At 43.0% G+C, this 16672-nt stretch overlaps 1 protein-coding gene across 24 annotated transcripts in view; it reads left to right on the top strand.

The window, feature by feature from the left end:
- The window catches only part of LOC108657046 (neurobeachin), a 119135-nt gene extending 102676 nt beyond the window's left edge, over window positions 1–16459 (top strand). For 15 of the 24 annotated variants that reach the window (XM_089264003.1, XM_089263998.1, XM_089264000.1 and 12 more), the window contains 8 exons: window positions 1605–1714; window positions 2062–2244; window positions 7787–10718; window positions 10806–10979; window positions 11065–11328; window positions 11510–11706; window positions 11808–11959; window positions 12098–16459. In XM_089264003.1, coding sequence (XP_089120129.1) covers window positions 1605–1714; window positions 2062–2244; window positions 7787–10718; window positions 10806–10979; window positions 11065–11328; window positions 11510–11706; window positions 11808–11959; window positions 12098–12188 — 4103 coding nt within the window. In that variant the 3' untranslated portion in view covers window positions 12189–16459. The remainder of the gene's footprint in view (window positions 1–1604; window positions 1715–2061; window positions 2245–7786; window positions 10719–10805; window positions 10980–11064; window positions 11329–11509; window positions 11707–11807; window positions 11960–12097) is intronic. The other 9 variants (XM_089264015.1, XM_089264002.1, XM_089264001.1 and 6 more) reach the window with 1 other exon arrangement.
- The last annotated feature ends 213 nt before the right edge of the window (window positions 16460–16672 follow it).

Raw genomic sequence — 16672 nt, 5'->3', positions numbered from 1 at the left:
CTCTCCCTCTCTCTCTCTCTCTCTGTGTGTGAAAAATCGCCACACTGGGAAATTATTGCAAATGAAGCAAGCGAGCGTGCGACAGGCAAACAAAAAGTGTAGCATACTTAACAGCGCCGTACATAAATCTCAATTAAGACATTAAGCAACACTGAAAAACAGTTTTGGACAATGCACGGCCGGTGCTAACCACAGTCCAGGCAATTCGCTAATGAGCCGGCTAAAGGCCGCGCGTATCTCTCGATTGCATTATGCATCCATGAGACTCAGCTGCGGCTGCGGCGGCTACGGCTGCAATTCACTGGTCGAACAAAGGGCGTAAGCCCCAGCTATGGCACTCTGAAAACCTTACAAATAACAAAATTACCAGATAGCAGTAGGTGCCTGAGCTGGGCAGGGGCAGGGGCAGGAGCTGGGACAGGGGCAGGAGCTGGGGCAGGGGCTGGGGCTGGGGCAATGTGAATTAGGAATTCAAATGAACAGCAGCAGCTGCGTGCACAATGCAGGAGATATGAGCATGAGAGTTGGGAAGAGAGAGGGTGGGCGGGGGCGTAGAGGGAGCTGCAGAGATTGAGCTAGCAGATTAGTTTGCAGCACTTTAGATGCCATAAAGAGAAAAAGAAAACGAACAAAAAAATAATACCAAATGCTGTTGAAAGCAGTTGCTAACTATTAAGCTATGCATACTCTCTCTTCTTACCCTCTCCCTCTCCCTCTCTCTCTCTCTCTGTTTCTCATTTTTGTCAGCTTGTGTGTGTGTGTGTGTGTGTCTGTGCTTAGGTATGCAAATTTGAGCTCTTGAACATCAACTACATGCAGTCAAAGCCATTTGACTAATTAATGCAAAACTCAAACAATTTCCACACCTCAAAAGTGTCAGGCAACTCGAATATTGCCCTCTCTCTCTCTATCTCACTCTCCCACTCAAATACCATAATAAATTGTCAACTTTGCCAGCGTCCATTAGAGAGTGTCGGCCTTATCCTTTAGTCCAATGCATGAAATTGGATTCATTTGCAGAGATTTTCCCATTGCTTTAATAAAAATATGTCTAATCTCTGCCGGTTGACAGGCACTTTGACAGCAGCTGTCAGGCCTAACATGTTGCTATTGAGCTACTGAGGCAATTGTCTGGCTCTAATGGGCTCTAGCAGGTCATCAAAGACAGCTGTAGCACCTGAGCCGGGGCCCACTCGGTCTGCTGACGATCTGGCAGCACTGTGAGGTGTTGACAGCTTAACTGCTTGTCAAATGCCTAACTGGATATTGATATTTCCACATGGAATTCAAACTCGTTTCGCTCTTTCTACTTCTTCTACACATACTATAATATACCATAGCTTAATGTATTTAGCCGATATTTTGTTGGTATTTCTTTCGTTTTTAGTTTTGTGCGTTCGTTCACAGTTCGATTGATGTAACCGTTAGAGAACATGCCTAAACACAAATGTTATTACTATTGTTTTTGTGCCTAAGTCAAACGTAACATACGAATTATGCTTTTTATCTAGACTCTATTTATATATGTATGTATTGATATGCATAGATATATATATATATAACTAACTCGAACTAATTCGGCTCTCGTCTCTTTTCCGGTACAGGCGGCCGTCAGATTCAGGACAGCGACTACGAGATCATCGTCGTCGATGAGAACAATCCGTCGGTGCTCGCGGACAACGACTCGCACTCGAGCGGGCCGCCCTCCATCAAGGTGAGTGAACCGATTCGTGGTACTAGGCGTGCGCGAGTGTGTGTATGTGTGTGCGATATATCGGGAAGCGGGATTATGCAGCTGGGGCTGGGGCCGGAGCAAGTTCAAGTTTCTAGTCCTAAGATTGATTTCAGTTCACTTTGCATGACGAATGAAATCTCTTCAACTATTCAATCGTTTGGATGTGTATGGCTGAGTGTATGTTTAGTTTAGCTCTAACTTGTAGAAAAGAAACAACAACAACAACAACAATCTATTGAAGCAGTGAAGCCAATTCATTTGCATGTTTTTCTTATCGAAATCAAAACACTAAAACTATGCAAATCAATCAAAACAAAATGTCACAGGCTCATAACAATAATAACAACAACAACAACAACAAGAACAACAACAACAACAAGAACACTAAGACAACAACCGCAACAACAACTACAACAACAACAACTGTAAAATCAACTAAAGATTCAATTAAAATTCAACAACAACCATTGTCACCTCCCAAGCCAATGGTTCCACAAAAATTACCAAAGGTAAAAGTAAAATCATCAAGCAACAACAACAAAATCTCAAAAATACTGCAACAATTTGACAACAACAACAGCAACAAGAACAATTGAAGTCAACTCACCTGAAACACAGTCACTCACTCACTCACACACACACACACATACGTACAAAGAAACGCTGTCACTCACCTAAAGACTCTCACATTTTGTTGCACTTGAAGTATATACTAAAAATACCAAAAATACCTACGTAAAATCGGTTTGCCGAGCTCTGAAGCAAAGCCTTGCAGTGGAGCAATTACAAATTCTTTGGAATCTATTTAATTTATGAGCTCAAAAAAAAAAAAGAAAGGGAAAACCACAATTCCAGAAGTTCAAAGGAAAGCAAGAGAGAGCGAGTGAAAGAGAGAGGGAGAGAGAAGATAGAAGCGTAGTTGAGAATTTGATATAAGCGAAAAGCAATTACCTCCTCAAGTTAACTGAAGCATGCCCAAAGAAGCAGCTCAATTAAGTAGCTAGTTGAGAAAAGTTGTAAAAGGATAAGCAAAACAATAAGTTACACAGCTGATCCCAGCGGCCATTCGAGTAGAAAGAGAAGCGAGCTCCTCGTCGAGCGAGAAACAAAAGAATTAAGGCATAATTCGTGTTGAGGCAACGAATACAAAAAGAGCAAGGGAGACAAAGGCGAGGGCAGCCGGACAAAGTAGAGTAATACGAGTAGTAAACACAATTAATTGTGAAGTGAGAAGCGCAGTGAATCGAGCAGCGTGGCTAAGTGCAGGCCAGGCCAAGGTATTACACAACACTGGACGAAGCATTGCTCGAAATGCAAAAGGCGTCTGCAAATTACAGGGAAGCGAGAAGCGCAGCTAAGTGCAGAGTGTAGGCAGTAGGCTGGGCATGGGCTAGGCAAAGCGAGGCAAAGCAGAGGACAGCTACGAGCTGCTCTTGAGGAGAGCTGAGAGAAATCAAGTAAAGTGAGAAGCATCAATAATGACAAAGGCTGTTGAAAAGCGCAATTAAGTGTAGATCAAAGCAGTAGACAAATCGCCCATTGGCAAATCAAACAGAGACAAAGTGATGGAAAAAAGAAGAAGAGGAAGGGAGAAGAAGAGTTCAATTTAAGGGCAATCTATTGCCTTCAAGGCAGTAGCTGGCAAAACAAATACAACGAGAGCTTAAGCAGCATTTACATACGTAAACAATCTATGGAGAGAGAAGCGTAGATAAGTTCAAAGCGATTCTATAGAGAGAAAAGTTACCAGATAAGTGAAGAAGGAGAGGTATGCAAAGGAAGAAGCATACATAATCTCAGAGTAATCTATGGAGAGAGAAGCGTAGTTAAGTGCAAAGCAAATATATAGAGAGGGCTATGACTAGATAAGTAAAAACAGCCTAAAAGAAGCGAACAGTTAAGTAAGAAGCATATAAAATATCAGGATATTCTATGGAGAGTGAAAAGTCAAGAAGAAGAAGTACGCAAAGTAAGAAGCATACATAATCTCAGAGTAATCCATGGAGAGAGAAGCGTAGATAAGTTCAAAGAAGGTACATAGAAAGGGCTATGACTAGATAAGTAAAAACAGCTTCAAAGAGGCGAAAAGTTAAATAAGAAGCATATAAAATATCAGGATATTCTATGGAGAGAGAAGCGTAGATAAGCTCAAAGCAAATTTTAGAGAGGCCATTCGCTATCAAAGCAAAAACAGCTAAAAGCTTTAGCTAAGCAAAAAAAGCCAACAAGTTATATATAGAAACATAGCCGAGTAATCAATGAAGAGAGAAGCGAAGATAAGTTGAAAGCAAGCGAGAGGGCATTCGCTAGCAAAGCAAAGAACCCATTAACATCGCTTAAGGAAACTTGAGTTGAAAACGAAACATGAAAAATACCAAAAGGAGAGGAAATTAGAGAGAAACTGTAAGCGAGAAGCGTAGCCATTCAGGCAGAGACAAGAACGACAAACCAGGCATAGTTAGCTGCATTAAGTGAGTGCAATTTAATTGGAGAGAAGCAAGAGGCACTTAATGGACATTTGCTTGCCCAATCCGTATTTGAACACACTTGCAAATAGAAGATTTAATATGGCTTAGCCTCTCACATATATTGTATTTGTGAATACATATAAATGGCAGATATAATTTGGTTCAACATTCCATATATAATATTTGTGAGTATATATATATAAATTGCTATGCAAATAATTGCACGATTAAAACTCTCTGCAAGGCTGCTATAGGGCGGAATCCGATACACCCACACCCACACACACACACGCACGCACACACACACGCACGCACACACATTCACATGAATACATACAAGTATATAATTGAAAAGTTCATAACGTTTGTTGACATTTCGTGTGTTAATTAGTGCACAGGCCACGCCCACCTAGCCAAAACACACACACTCGCACACACACACACATAGGCACACAGAGTCCACTCTGGGCATAGAGCACACAAATCATGTGAAATTTATTTAACTTTTGTTTCCCATTTTCATATTGCACAACTTTGTGGCCTTTGTTCGATTCGTATTCGTGCGGACGAAACATGTTTTTCACAATTTTTAAATCGATTTTTCATATTGCTTTCACCTCGCACTCTCTCTCTCGCTCTCTCTGTCGCTCTGTCTCTGTCTCTGTCACTCTGACTGCCGTGTTTGTTTGCCAATTTGTAATTTAATTTCTTTACTTTTGTGGCCTAACCAAATGTGACATTGCATAATTGCAAAGGCCGTGGTAGAGTCGGTGGTAGAGGCAGCAGCATTGACTAACTGAGCCGAGGCTGAGCCGTGCGCATTAATGCAATCAATATTGCAGCAATGAGCCAATGCAATCAATTAACCAGCGCAATGCAACATTTGCCCTCGGCCTGCTACCCGCTCCGCCTCCCCATTTGCCATGCAACTTATCTATCGGACTTACAGCTGGCCACACAAGTAATTCTTAATTCCCTCGGCCGCAGCTGATAGACTCCCCGCATGAACTTTAAGGCGTTGCCGATAATTCGAGCTGGCATGCCACAACTGATGCATTCAGCTCTAGCTCTCTCTCTCTCTCTCTCTCTCTCTCTGCCTTCCCCGTCTCCCTCTCTTTTCCCTCTATATCTTAAGCCAAGTTAATTAGCTTGGGATTTCACTGGCTTTTGCTTGTCGAGAGAGACTTGAAGCTCTAAAGTCAATCAAGCATGAACTCAACATTCTATTTATATAAGAAAAATCACTGTAGAGAACACATAACGGCAGAGTTGTTATATAACTGTTAACTTATAGCTCAAAGCTTAGTCGAAGTTGTGTAAGAAGCTAAAGAAGGGGTGGCATATCGATCGAAGGCGATATATCGATCAATCTGTCCGTCTGTCTGTCTGTCTGTTTTTCAGTCGCCCTCTTGCCTCGCTTACCACGTCACCTCTTACAGTCCTTAAGTGATTCGTATTTTTGGTATAACCATCATCTTTAAAACAGTTTAACCGATTTCTTATGTCATAAGATGATCTATTATATTATATACATTATATAATCTATACTAGAAGTTTATGCTGGTTTTACATAAAGAACTCTATACTCTGCCTGCATACGCTTGAAACCAAAAGCTATAATATATTTACTTTACAAGGCATCTATAGGATCGCGTTTATCTCTTTTTATAATTATTTCTTGATTTTCGTTGAGATTTGTTTGATTTGTTAAGAAAAAAAAGAAAAAAGGGAATACGAATTGAATTGCAATTAAATGCAATCAATAAATCATTAGGCAATCTCAGCGGAAGTCCACGCCTACACACACACGCACACACACACACACGCACTCAAGTTTGATTTGGCTGCGTGCGCCACGTGATTTGTTGTGTGTCTCATGGATTTGTTTGCATTTGTGTGTGTCTTGTGATTTATGTATGTTAATGTCCATGTATATGGTATGCAATTAGTGTTACAAACTAGAGTAAGAGCACACACACACACACTCGCACACTCGCAGCTTTCATTGTGTGGCAGTCACGACGTGCCGTCTTCCGGTTTTGGGTTCTTAATGAACTGCTTGCATTATTAATATGGCAAATCCTGTTCTGCTCTCGCTGTACTCCACGCACACACATGCGAACAGTTAATCATGTAGCGCACACACACACACACACACATGTAGTGCGTGTGCGTGTGTGTGTGTGTGTATTCAATTTTGGGCCAAACAAAAGGCGATTGATTTTAGTTGCTGCACAAACATTCAAGCAGGATATTGCAGCATATTGCGTAGGCGCAACAGCTGTCACACACACACACACACATAGCAGACACACACACACACACGTATAGGGAAACAGCTGTGTTAACACCTACTCAGCCCAGTGCTGTTCAGCATTTGTGTTTGACAGTTGACATTTGTCAAACGCTTTAACAAATTCTGTCATATGACTATCCGTTCCATAACCTGCCTTCCGCCCTGTCCATGTGGATGGAGTCTGTCCGCCATGTCCACTCCGGGTAATGCTTTTCGGATGAGCTGAGTTACGTAATGGCCAAAGAGATGGAGAGAGCGAGAGCGGGAGTGAGCGAGAGAGAGTGCTTTGGATTGCCTTTTATGCAAATCACAGTCAAACAGGGACTGAATGTAGCGGGCGGCTAGGGCTGGAGAGAGCGAGAGAGAGAGGGCGGGGGCAGAGGGGTAGTTTTCTATATAGAGAGATCTGTAGATAACATTTTGTGCGTGGCGTTGACAAATGCATGTGTTGACAAGAGCGTGCAGAGGACGTGGCTGGTCAACAGGATTCGGGCGGCAGATGAGCTTTGCTTAGCGCAATGGAGGTTTGATTTATTGTTCGGGGTGCATAATTAATGTGCAAATGATACCGAAAGCGAACACACACACATACACGCACACACGCACACAGAGATACACACTGGCACAGCACAGCAAATACAATGAACGAATTTGCAGTAATCGATAACTATGGTTAGCTATGTGAAAAATCTCTCGATAAACTGAGTAATCGAAGGCGAAAGAGAACTATCGTTAGTCGATAGAAAACTGCGAATGATAATCTAAGGCATCGATACATCAGGTTGCAAGTTTTCGTTAGCTGTGTAATCGATAGGTGCAATTTATCGGTTATCGAACCCAGAGCGTAAACTGTAGACTAACTTTGACTACTACTCTAGACAGTCATCACACATATATCTATATGCATGGTATTACGCACTAATCGAATTGATTTGAGCAATATATCGACTATCGATAACATAAAGCTTTGATTACCACTATAGAAAGTCAATATTTACATGTCTATATACACGCTGTTAGTTCTGTCACTAATACAATGTTAGCCCGTCACTTAGATAGCCTATCGATAGCAGCACTATCGATAGTTATGCAGCACCAACTATGCAATGTTTCACATTCAGTGCACCCACCCACTGCGTACCTCACCCACCCCAGCACCATTTGATTGTCCACTGTTTTCGTTCTGTCGAGCCCACACAAAAACAAAACGCTTCAACTTTGGCTCTCACCTCTGCCTAATGTATTGACATGTATTCGTTGTTCCCATATAATCCTTGAACCGTTTAGAGCGTGGACTCGGATGTGGTGTCGCTGAACATGAACTCGACGGAGAACGAGGTGCCCGAGGTGGAGTCCTCCAGCGACATTTTGGCCGACGATCACAAGCCGAGCAACTCGAACGACGAGAGCTGGACCGATGTGAATCTGAATGAGGACGCCGCCGTGCAGGCAGCGGCCAGTGCTGGACTCGTTGCCGGCCTGGTGGATGCCAGCGACAGCGGCAAGCATGACCAGCACCAGCAGCACCAGCACCAGCAGCACCAGCAGCAGCAACAGCAGCAGCAGCAGCAACAGCAGCAACAGGGCGTCTCACGACTGGGCATGGTCGTGGGCAGTGAGCGCGGCGATAAGCCCGACTCGGAGATATCGGTGGTGCGTGTGCCGGACGGCTATGGTGTGGGTGGTGCTGGCATTGCCGCTGGCGGTGCTGGTGGTGCGAACACCGTGCCCGGCGCACAGGCTCAGCAGCAGCAGCAGCAGCGCACGCGACCCGATGAGCTGCCCATGAAGCCGCCGGCGCTGGTTGCCCAGCTGCCGCTGACGACGCCGTCGCGCGAGGCCAGCCTTACGCAGAAGCTGGAGATAGCCCTGGGTCCAGTGTGTCCGCTGCTGCGCGAAATCATGGTGGACTTTGCGCCGTTCCTCTCCAAGACGCTGGTCGGCTCGCACGGTCAGGAGCTGCTGATGGAGGGCAAGGGTCTGACCACGTTCAAGAACTCGCACTCTGTCGTCGAGCTGGTCATGCTGCTCTGCTCGCAGGAGTGGCAGAACAGCCTGCAGAAGCACGCCGGCCTCGCCTTCATCGAGCTGATCAACGAGGGCCGGCTGCTCTCGCACGCCATGAAGGATCACATTGTGCGCGTGGCCAACGAGGCTGAGTTCATACTGAACCGCATGCGCGCCGACGACGTGCTCAAGCACGCCGACTTCGAGTCGCAGTGCGCCCAGACGCTGCTCGAGCGGCGCGAGGAGGAGCGCATGTGCGACCACCTGATCACAGCCGCACGCCGTCGCGACAATGTCATCGCCAGCCGACTCCTGGAGAAGGTGCGCAACATAATGTGCAATCGTCATGGCGCCTGGGGCGATGCCAACGGCATTGGCTCCATCACCAGCTCGCTGACGGCGACCGTGGGCCCGCTGGCGAAGACCACCTACTGGAAGCTGGACGCCTGGGAGGACGACGCACGTCGTCGCAAGCGCATGGTGCAGAACCCGCGCGGCTCCTCGCATCCGCAGGCCACGCTGAAGGCGGCGCTGGAGAACGGCGCACCGGAGGACGCCATTCTGCAGACACGGGACGAGTTCCACACACAGATTGCGGTGTCCCGGGCGCACCCCTCGTCGCAGCACAACAGCGAGCTGCTGGACGACGCCGAGCTGCTGATCGAGGATCGTGAGCTCGATCTGGATCTGACCGGGCCCGTCAACATCAGCACCAAGGCGCGCCTGATAGCACCGGGCCTGGTAGCGCCCGGCACCGTCTCGATCACCAGCACCGAGATGTTCTTCGAGGTGGACGAGGATCACCCGGAGTTCCACAAGATCGACGCCGAGGTGCTCAAGTACTGCGACCATCTCCACGGCAAGTGGTACTTCTCCGAGGTGCGGGCCATCTTCTCGCGCCGCTACCTGCTGCAGAACGTGGCGCTGGAGATCTTCCTGGCCAGCCGCACCTCCATCCTGTTCGCCTTTCCCGACCAGCACACCGTCAAGAAGGTGATCAAGGCGCTGCCGCGCGTCGGCGTCGGCATCAAGTACGGCATACCGCAGACTCGGCGCGCCTCGATGATGTCGCCGCGCCAGCTGATGCGCAACTCGAACATGACACAGAAATGGCAGCGGCGCGAGATCTCCAACTTTGAGTACTTGATGTTCCTCAACACGATCGCCGGCCGCACGTACAACGATCTGAACCAGTATCCGATCTTTCCCTGGGTGCTCACCAACTACGACTCCAAGGATCTGGACCTCAGCCTGCCCTCCAACTACCGGGATCTGTCGAAGCCGATTGGCGCCCTGAATCCGTCGCGTCGCGCCTACTTCGAGGAGCGCTACGAGAGCTGGGACAGCGACACGATTCCGCCATTCCACTATGGCACGCACTACTCGACCGCCGCATTCACTCTCAACTGGCTGGTGCGCGTGGAGCCGTTCACGTCCATGTTCCTGGCACTGCAGGGCGGCAAATTCGACTATCCGGATCGATTGTTCTCGTCCGTGTCGCTCAGCTGGAAGAACTGCCAGCGCGATACGTCCGATGTGAAGGAGCTGATACCCGAGTGGTATTTCCTGCCGGAGATGTTCTACAATGCGTCCGGCTATCGGCTGGGCCATCGTGAGGACGGCGCCCTGGTGGACGACATCGAGCTACCCCCCTGGGCCAAGACGCCCGAGGAGTTTGTGCGCATCAATCGCATGGCTCTCGAATCGGAGTTCGTGTCCTGCCAGCTGCACCAGTGGATCGATCTGATATTCGGCTACAAGCAGCGCGGACCCGAGGCGATCCGGGCCACCAACGTGTTCTACTATCTCACCTACGAGGGCAGCGTCGATCTGGACGGCGTGCTCGATCCGGTGATGCGCGAGGCAGTCGAGAATCAAATACGCAACTTTGGCCAAACGCCCAGCCAGCTGCTGATGGAGCCGCATCCACCGCGCAGCTCGGCCATGCACCTGTCGCCCATGATGTTCAGTGCCATGCCCGAGGACCTGTGCCAGATGCTCAAGTTCTATCAGAATTCGCCCATCATTCACATCTCGGCCAACACGTATCCGCAGCTGTCGCTGCCGTCCGTCGTCACGGTGACCGCTGGCCATCAGTTTGCGGTGAATCGCTGGAACTGCAACTACACCGCATCCGTCCAGAGTCCAAGCTATGCCGAGTCGCCGCAATCGCCGGGCTCCAATCAGCCGCTGACCATTGATCCAGTGCTGAGTAAGTACAGCTAGGCTAACTGCTTCCACTTGGATTCTATTGACCCCGTCTCCCTCTCTCTCTCTCCCTCTCTCTCTCTCTTTGCAGCTGTGCATGGCACCAACAACAATAGCCACGCGGTCAGCCGTCGCCATTTGGGCGACAACTTTAGCCAAATGCTTAAGATCCGCTCGAACTGCTTTGTGACCACCGTGGACAGTCGCTTCCTCATTGCCTGCGGCTTCTGGGACAACAGTTTTCGAGTGTTTGCAACCGAGACAGGTGAGTGTCCTCTCTCTCCCTCTCTCTGTCTCTCCCCCACCGAGATAGCAGCCTGTACCGTTCCTTGTCTCTGTCCTCTTTCTAGCGAAAATCGTGCAAATCGTCTTTGGGCACTTCGGCGTCGTCACGTGCATGGCACGCAGCGAGTGCAACATTACGTCCGACTGCTACATAGCGTCCGGCTCGGCGGACTGCACCGTGCTGCTCTGGCACTGGAATGCCCGTACCCAGAGCATTGTCGGCGAGGGCGACGTGCCCACGCCTCGTGCCACGCTCACGGGTCACGAGCAGGCAGTCACCTCGGTGGTCATCAGCGCTGAGCTCGGCCTGGTGGTATCCGGTTCAACGAGTAAGTTCAATCCGCTCTCAGCTTTAGCCTAGTCTAACATGCGATCTCTGCCCCTCCCTTTCTCTCTCTTTCTCTCTCTCTCTCTCTCTTTCTCTCTCTCTTTCTCTCTCTCTCTCTCTTTCTCTCTCTCTCTCTCTCTTTCTTTCTCTCTCTCTCTTTCTTTTTACCTTTTGCTTGCTAGATGGTCCCGTTTTGATACACACAACATTTGGTGACTTGCTGCGCTCGCTGGACCCGCCCGTGGACTTCCACTCGCCAGAGCTGATAACCATGTCGCGCGAGGGCTTCATAGTCATCAACTATGACAAGGGCAACGTCGCGGCCTACACCATCAATGGCAAGAAGCTGCGCCACGAGACACACAACGACAATCTGCAGGTGAGTCCCGCTCACAGATGAATCTCTGTTTAGCTCTAGGTACTCAATTGATCTCTCTGCATCTCTCTTTATCTCTCTCTCTCTCACTCTCTCTGTTATAGTGCATGCTGCTCTCGCGCGATGGCGAGTATCTGATGACCGCCGGAGATCGCGGCATTGTCGAGGTGTGGCGCACCTTCAACCTGGCGCCGCTCTATGCCTTCCCCGCCTGCAATGCGGGCATACGCTCGCTGGCTCTCACTCATGATCAGAAGTAAGTATTGGAGGGCAGCAGGCCTTTGGGGTGTAGCCACACATAAACTGATTAATATGTTATACTATCTCTGTCTCTGTCTCTTCTCTCTGTTTCTTCTCGTTTTTTCCATCTCCCTCTCTCTCACTCTCTCAATAGATATTTGCTCGCTGGCCTGTCAACTGGTTCCATCATTGTGTTCCACATTGACTTCAATCGCTGGCATCATGAGTATCAGCAGCGCTACTAAGCCACGCCCACAGAGCCCCTCAGACCCGCAAGAACAGCTGAATCAAAAGGAAACCGAAATGGATATGGAAATGAAAATGAAAGTGAAAATGAAGATGAAAATGAAGAGAGCTAGCGTGCTTGGGCAGGCAAGTGAAGTGTGGGTGGAAAGAGAACGCAACGATGTATTTACGTGCAGAAAGAGAGAGGAGATACGAGTATTTGTTTGTTTGTTTGTATTTTGATTTTCGGTTTACGATCGATAGACATTTACAATTCTAGGCTAGTAAGCAAACGAAACTATATATTTTTTTTGTCTAGTATTACTTAACGTATAGCATATATTACCTAGTATGTTGGTGTGAGCCAGTCAAAAACACATTTTTTTACTAGTTATACGGCGTCTAGTTGACTAAGTTACAGCAATGACACAAGCGGATGGCAGACACAAAAACACGACAAAATATTGAGAAAACACAACAAGCAATCGGCTTAAGTTGAGTAGTTTTAATAAGTATGACAAAAATCTATGAAAAAAAAAAAAAAATATATACAAAAAAAATAAATAAATAAATAAATTAATATAATATGACAAGTTAGTGTTTATAAAACGCAATAAGCAGTTAAGAAACATAAAAATAAATAAATAAATAAAATAAAATAACTTACTGAAAAGCATTGAAATAATAACAACAATAATGATAATGTAGCAAAAGTTCTCACAAAAATAAATAGACACAAAATCAAAGCAAGAGGAACGCTTGAAAGTGAAACGAACCGAAAGGAAATGAAGTGTGAAACAAGTGAACATGGAAACCTAACAAACGAAGAAACCAAGTGGCCAAATGTATGAACCCGACAAAAGAGAGTTAGAAAGATAGAAAGATAGAGAGAGAAAGAGAGAGAGGAGCGAACAACAGAAGCGAGAAGCCAATTTTTTAAATACTTATACATATACACACATATATATATATACATATATATATATATATATATATTTACATACATGCAATGCTTCAACAAACATGCTTGAGCTAGTGACGTCACAACTGACACTGCGAACGAAGTCACAAGAGCAACTGCTGATGGAGGACAAATGCCTAGGCAATAGATGCGAAGCGAGCAGCAAGAGGGCAAGAGGTTCGCGATATTTTAGTAACACAAAAACGAAAACAAAACAAAAGAATCAACTAGTTCAAGATTGAAACTAACTCAAAATGATAAACTCAAGCTAAAGAGTAAACGAAACAAACGACACACAACTAAACATTTATCAACACTGCTAAAAGCTAATTATGAATACTTAACAAATTACAAATATTGAATACGCAACTTAGCTGAACTGGCCAAGGATAAAACACAAAGATTACGCATACGCCACGTAGCCACAGCACAGAAAACACACACACGCACACACACACACAAACGAGCAACCCCTGAAATTGTTTCATTCTCCTCTTTGCCATTTTACAACACTTTTGATTGCGTCCAAGCGAGCTATAAATTTTGTTTGCTTAAAGAAAACAGAAGAAAAATCAACCTTAACCTTCCTTGAAACCTTCAACACATTCGTCCAACTTGAATATATATATATATAGATACATATATGATTCTTGATTAGCTTTTATTCTTCATACAAATACATATACATATACATACACTATACATTATCTTATGTATGTGAAATGCTTATGGTTGTCTGAAAGACACGCAACGCGCAGCTCGAAGCTGACAACGGAAGAGCTACAGCCTACACTGAGCGAAATTTCCAGTTGCCGCTGCGCCTGTTACATTCTTAGTCCCGATTCGTTGCAATTTTATATATATTTTCTTTCAACAAAAAAATAAATAATTAAAAAAAAGAAAAACTCCATCCAAGTCGACATTTGCACTTAAAAAAGAAATTTAGATTTGTACATACATCTAGTTACACACACACATACATGTATGCACATGCATATACATAGATATGCATGCGTGCATATAAATATATGATACGATATGATATGATATGATATGATATGATATGATATGGTAAAGACATGAGCGAGCTCTGTGTAGACAGCTAAATGAACATTCGGTTGTAATAATGGCCCCGCCCTCCGCCCTTCGCCAACTTCCCCACTCCCCTCACCCAGCACGCACGAAACGGCCACAATCAAAGTATAAAAATTACAATTAAAAACTAACAAAAAAAAAAATATTACAAAATAAACTAAAAAATTTTATGAAAAAAAAAAAAAAATTATGAGAATGCTAACCAAATGATAAGCCCACGAAATTCTAGATGTTTGTTGTGTTGTGTAGTAACAAAAAAAAAAAAAAATAAAATAAAAATAAAAGAATAAAACTAAAATAAAAATTAAATAATAATATTAAAAATATATATATATTGAAAAAGAAAAGTATATTTTTAATTCAATTTTAATTGTACTTTTTTTTTTTTGTTTTTTTTTTTAATGATATAATCTTAAACTTATCAACTGACTAATGCATCCATCCAAAATTTTATGTACTTAAAGTTGAACTTTAATGCAGCTCAAAATGCTTGCGAAACATTTAATAACAATAATGCGAATTAATTATGCTAATTAATTAATATATAATTACAAATTCGTAACGTATTTCTGATTGTTTTTGTTTTTTAAAGTATGTAAGTATGAGTGTGCGTGTGTGTGTGTGTGTGTGTGTGTAATTTATGTTAATTAGTTGCCCTTTCACTTCTAACGACAACAACAAAAAAAAAGAAAAAATATTCTATAAAAAATATGCAAGTTTGTGAAACATTGTTTCAATTTCTGTTCGTTATGTACATAATTTGAGAGGGGAGGACGGAGATAATTCAGCTCTTAAATAAATACGAAATGCAATTAATTACCAATTATTGAACACACACTTTGAGTTCTCTGAGTCGAAGGAGCATCAATATAAATACTATTAGTGACATAAATGTTGTACATAAACTAAAGAAACGCTAGCTTAAAAACATTAATCGGTGTGTACTTAATTTATAAATAAAAAAAAATTAACAAAATTTACGTTCGATTACACAAGAAGCCTAAACAAGTGAAGAAGAAGAAGAAGTAACTAAGCAGCCAAAATATGCAAGATTAATGAATTAAAGCTAGAGCAAAGCAGAATTTACATGAAGCATTAAACTTGAACAGAAAATATGAGACAAATATATATATGAATATTTTTTTTTTATATATATATATTAACAAAAAAAAAAAAAAGGCAACAGCAAATGAATAAATTGAAATGCATTAAAAAGACGAAGAGCGTGAAGCAAAGGCAAAAACAATTTTTAATTAAAGCAGTTTTTATAGAATTAAGTAAAAAATAAATATATACATATATATATTTAAATATATATATGTATACAGAGTATGGCATGCAGCATAAAAAAAAAAAAAAACCGTAGAAAAATAAATAAATAAATTGCAAAAGATTTAAAAATAACAAATTACAAATAATTATTAAAATAAATGAGAATACATACATGTTTTTATTAAACAACAAATGGCTGACAATTTTAAATTTATATGAGCAAAAGATGAAGAAGAAGCAGAAGAAGAAAAACAACTTTAAAAATTATATATATATATATATATATATATAGAAATTTAAGCATTTATTCATGCACGAGCAAATTTATTTTATTTCGATATTTATATATAATTCATACACACACACAGACACACACACACGCTGAAATTTTTTACATAAATATAGCTGAGAAAATTGAAATAAAATATTAATAAAAAAAAATGCAAAGTAAAATACACACTCACACACACACACACACACGTACAGATCAATTGATGGCGCTTTTGAATGCAAGTAAAAATTAATAAAAATAAAATAAAAATTGAATTAAAAATTATAAATATTGTAATGTTAATTAGCAACTAAACATGAATCACAAACAACACATACACACACACACACATAGAGAACAGCTCACACATGCTTAAAGTGAAGCTAAAGCTACAAATTAATGTTCATTATTATGGCTAAAAAGTATTTTTTTTCTATGCAAGAGCTACAAATTGATAAAAATAACAAAGCAAAAAAAAAAAAAAAGACATAAAAATAAAATACAAATAAAAATAATTATAAAATTTATGCTTATTGATATACGCTATGATTCTAAACTAAAAATAAAAAAAGCGCATGAAGAAGAGATAATTGAAAGTCAAAACGTTGCATAGGGAGAAAACCTTAACGATTAAAATTAAATAAATTAAATTTAAATTAAGGCAAAAACAAAAACAGAAAACAAAAACAGAAGACATTTAACAAGCAAGTGAGCAAGCATTAAAAACCAACAACAACAACAACAACAAATTATTATGTTCAATAAAGAAAACAAAGAAATCTTACACGAATCATAAACGAGTTTTCATTTCCTTCTCTCTCTCTCTCTCTCTCTCTCTCTCTCTCTCTCTCTCTCTCTCTCTTTGATTGCTTGCTTTCAGCTCAAAGGTAGGTAAATGTTTGCCT

The sequence above is a fragment of the Drosophila navojoa genome, chromosome X, assembly GCF_054131105.1.
Source record: "Drosophila navojoa isolate 15081-1374.11 chromosome X, UAZ_NAV_1.0, whole genome shotgun sequence".
Lineage (NCBI taxonomy): Eukaryota > Metazoa > Arthropoda > Insecta > Diptera > Drosophilidae > Drosophila > Drosophila navojoa.
Note: the sequence above shows the minus strand (reverse complement) of the source record. Positions and strands in the feature narration are given on the sequence as shown.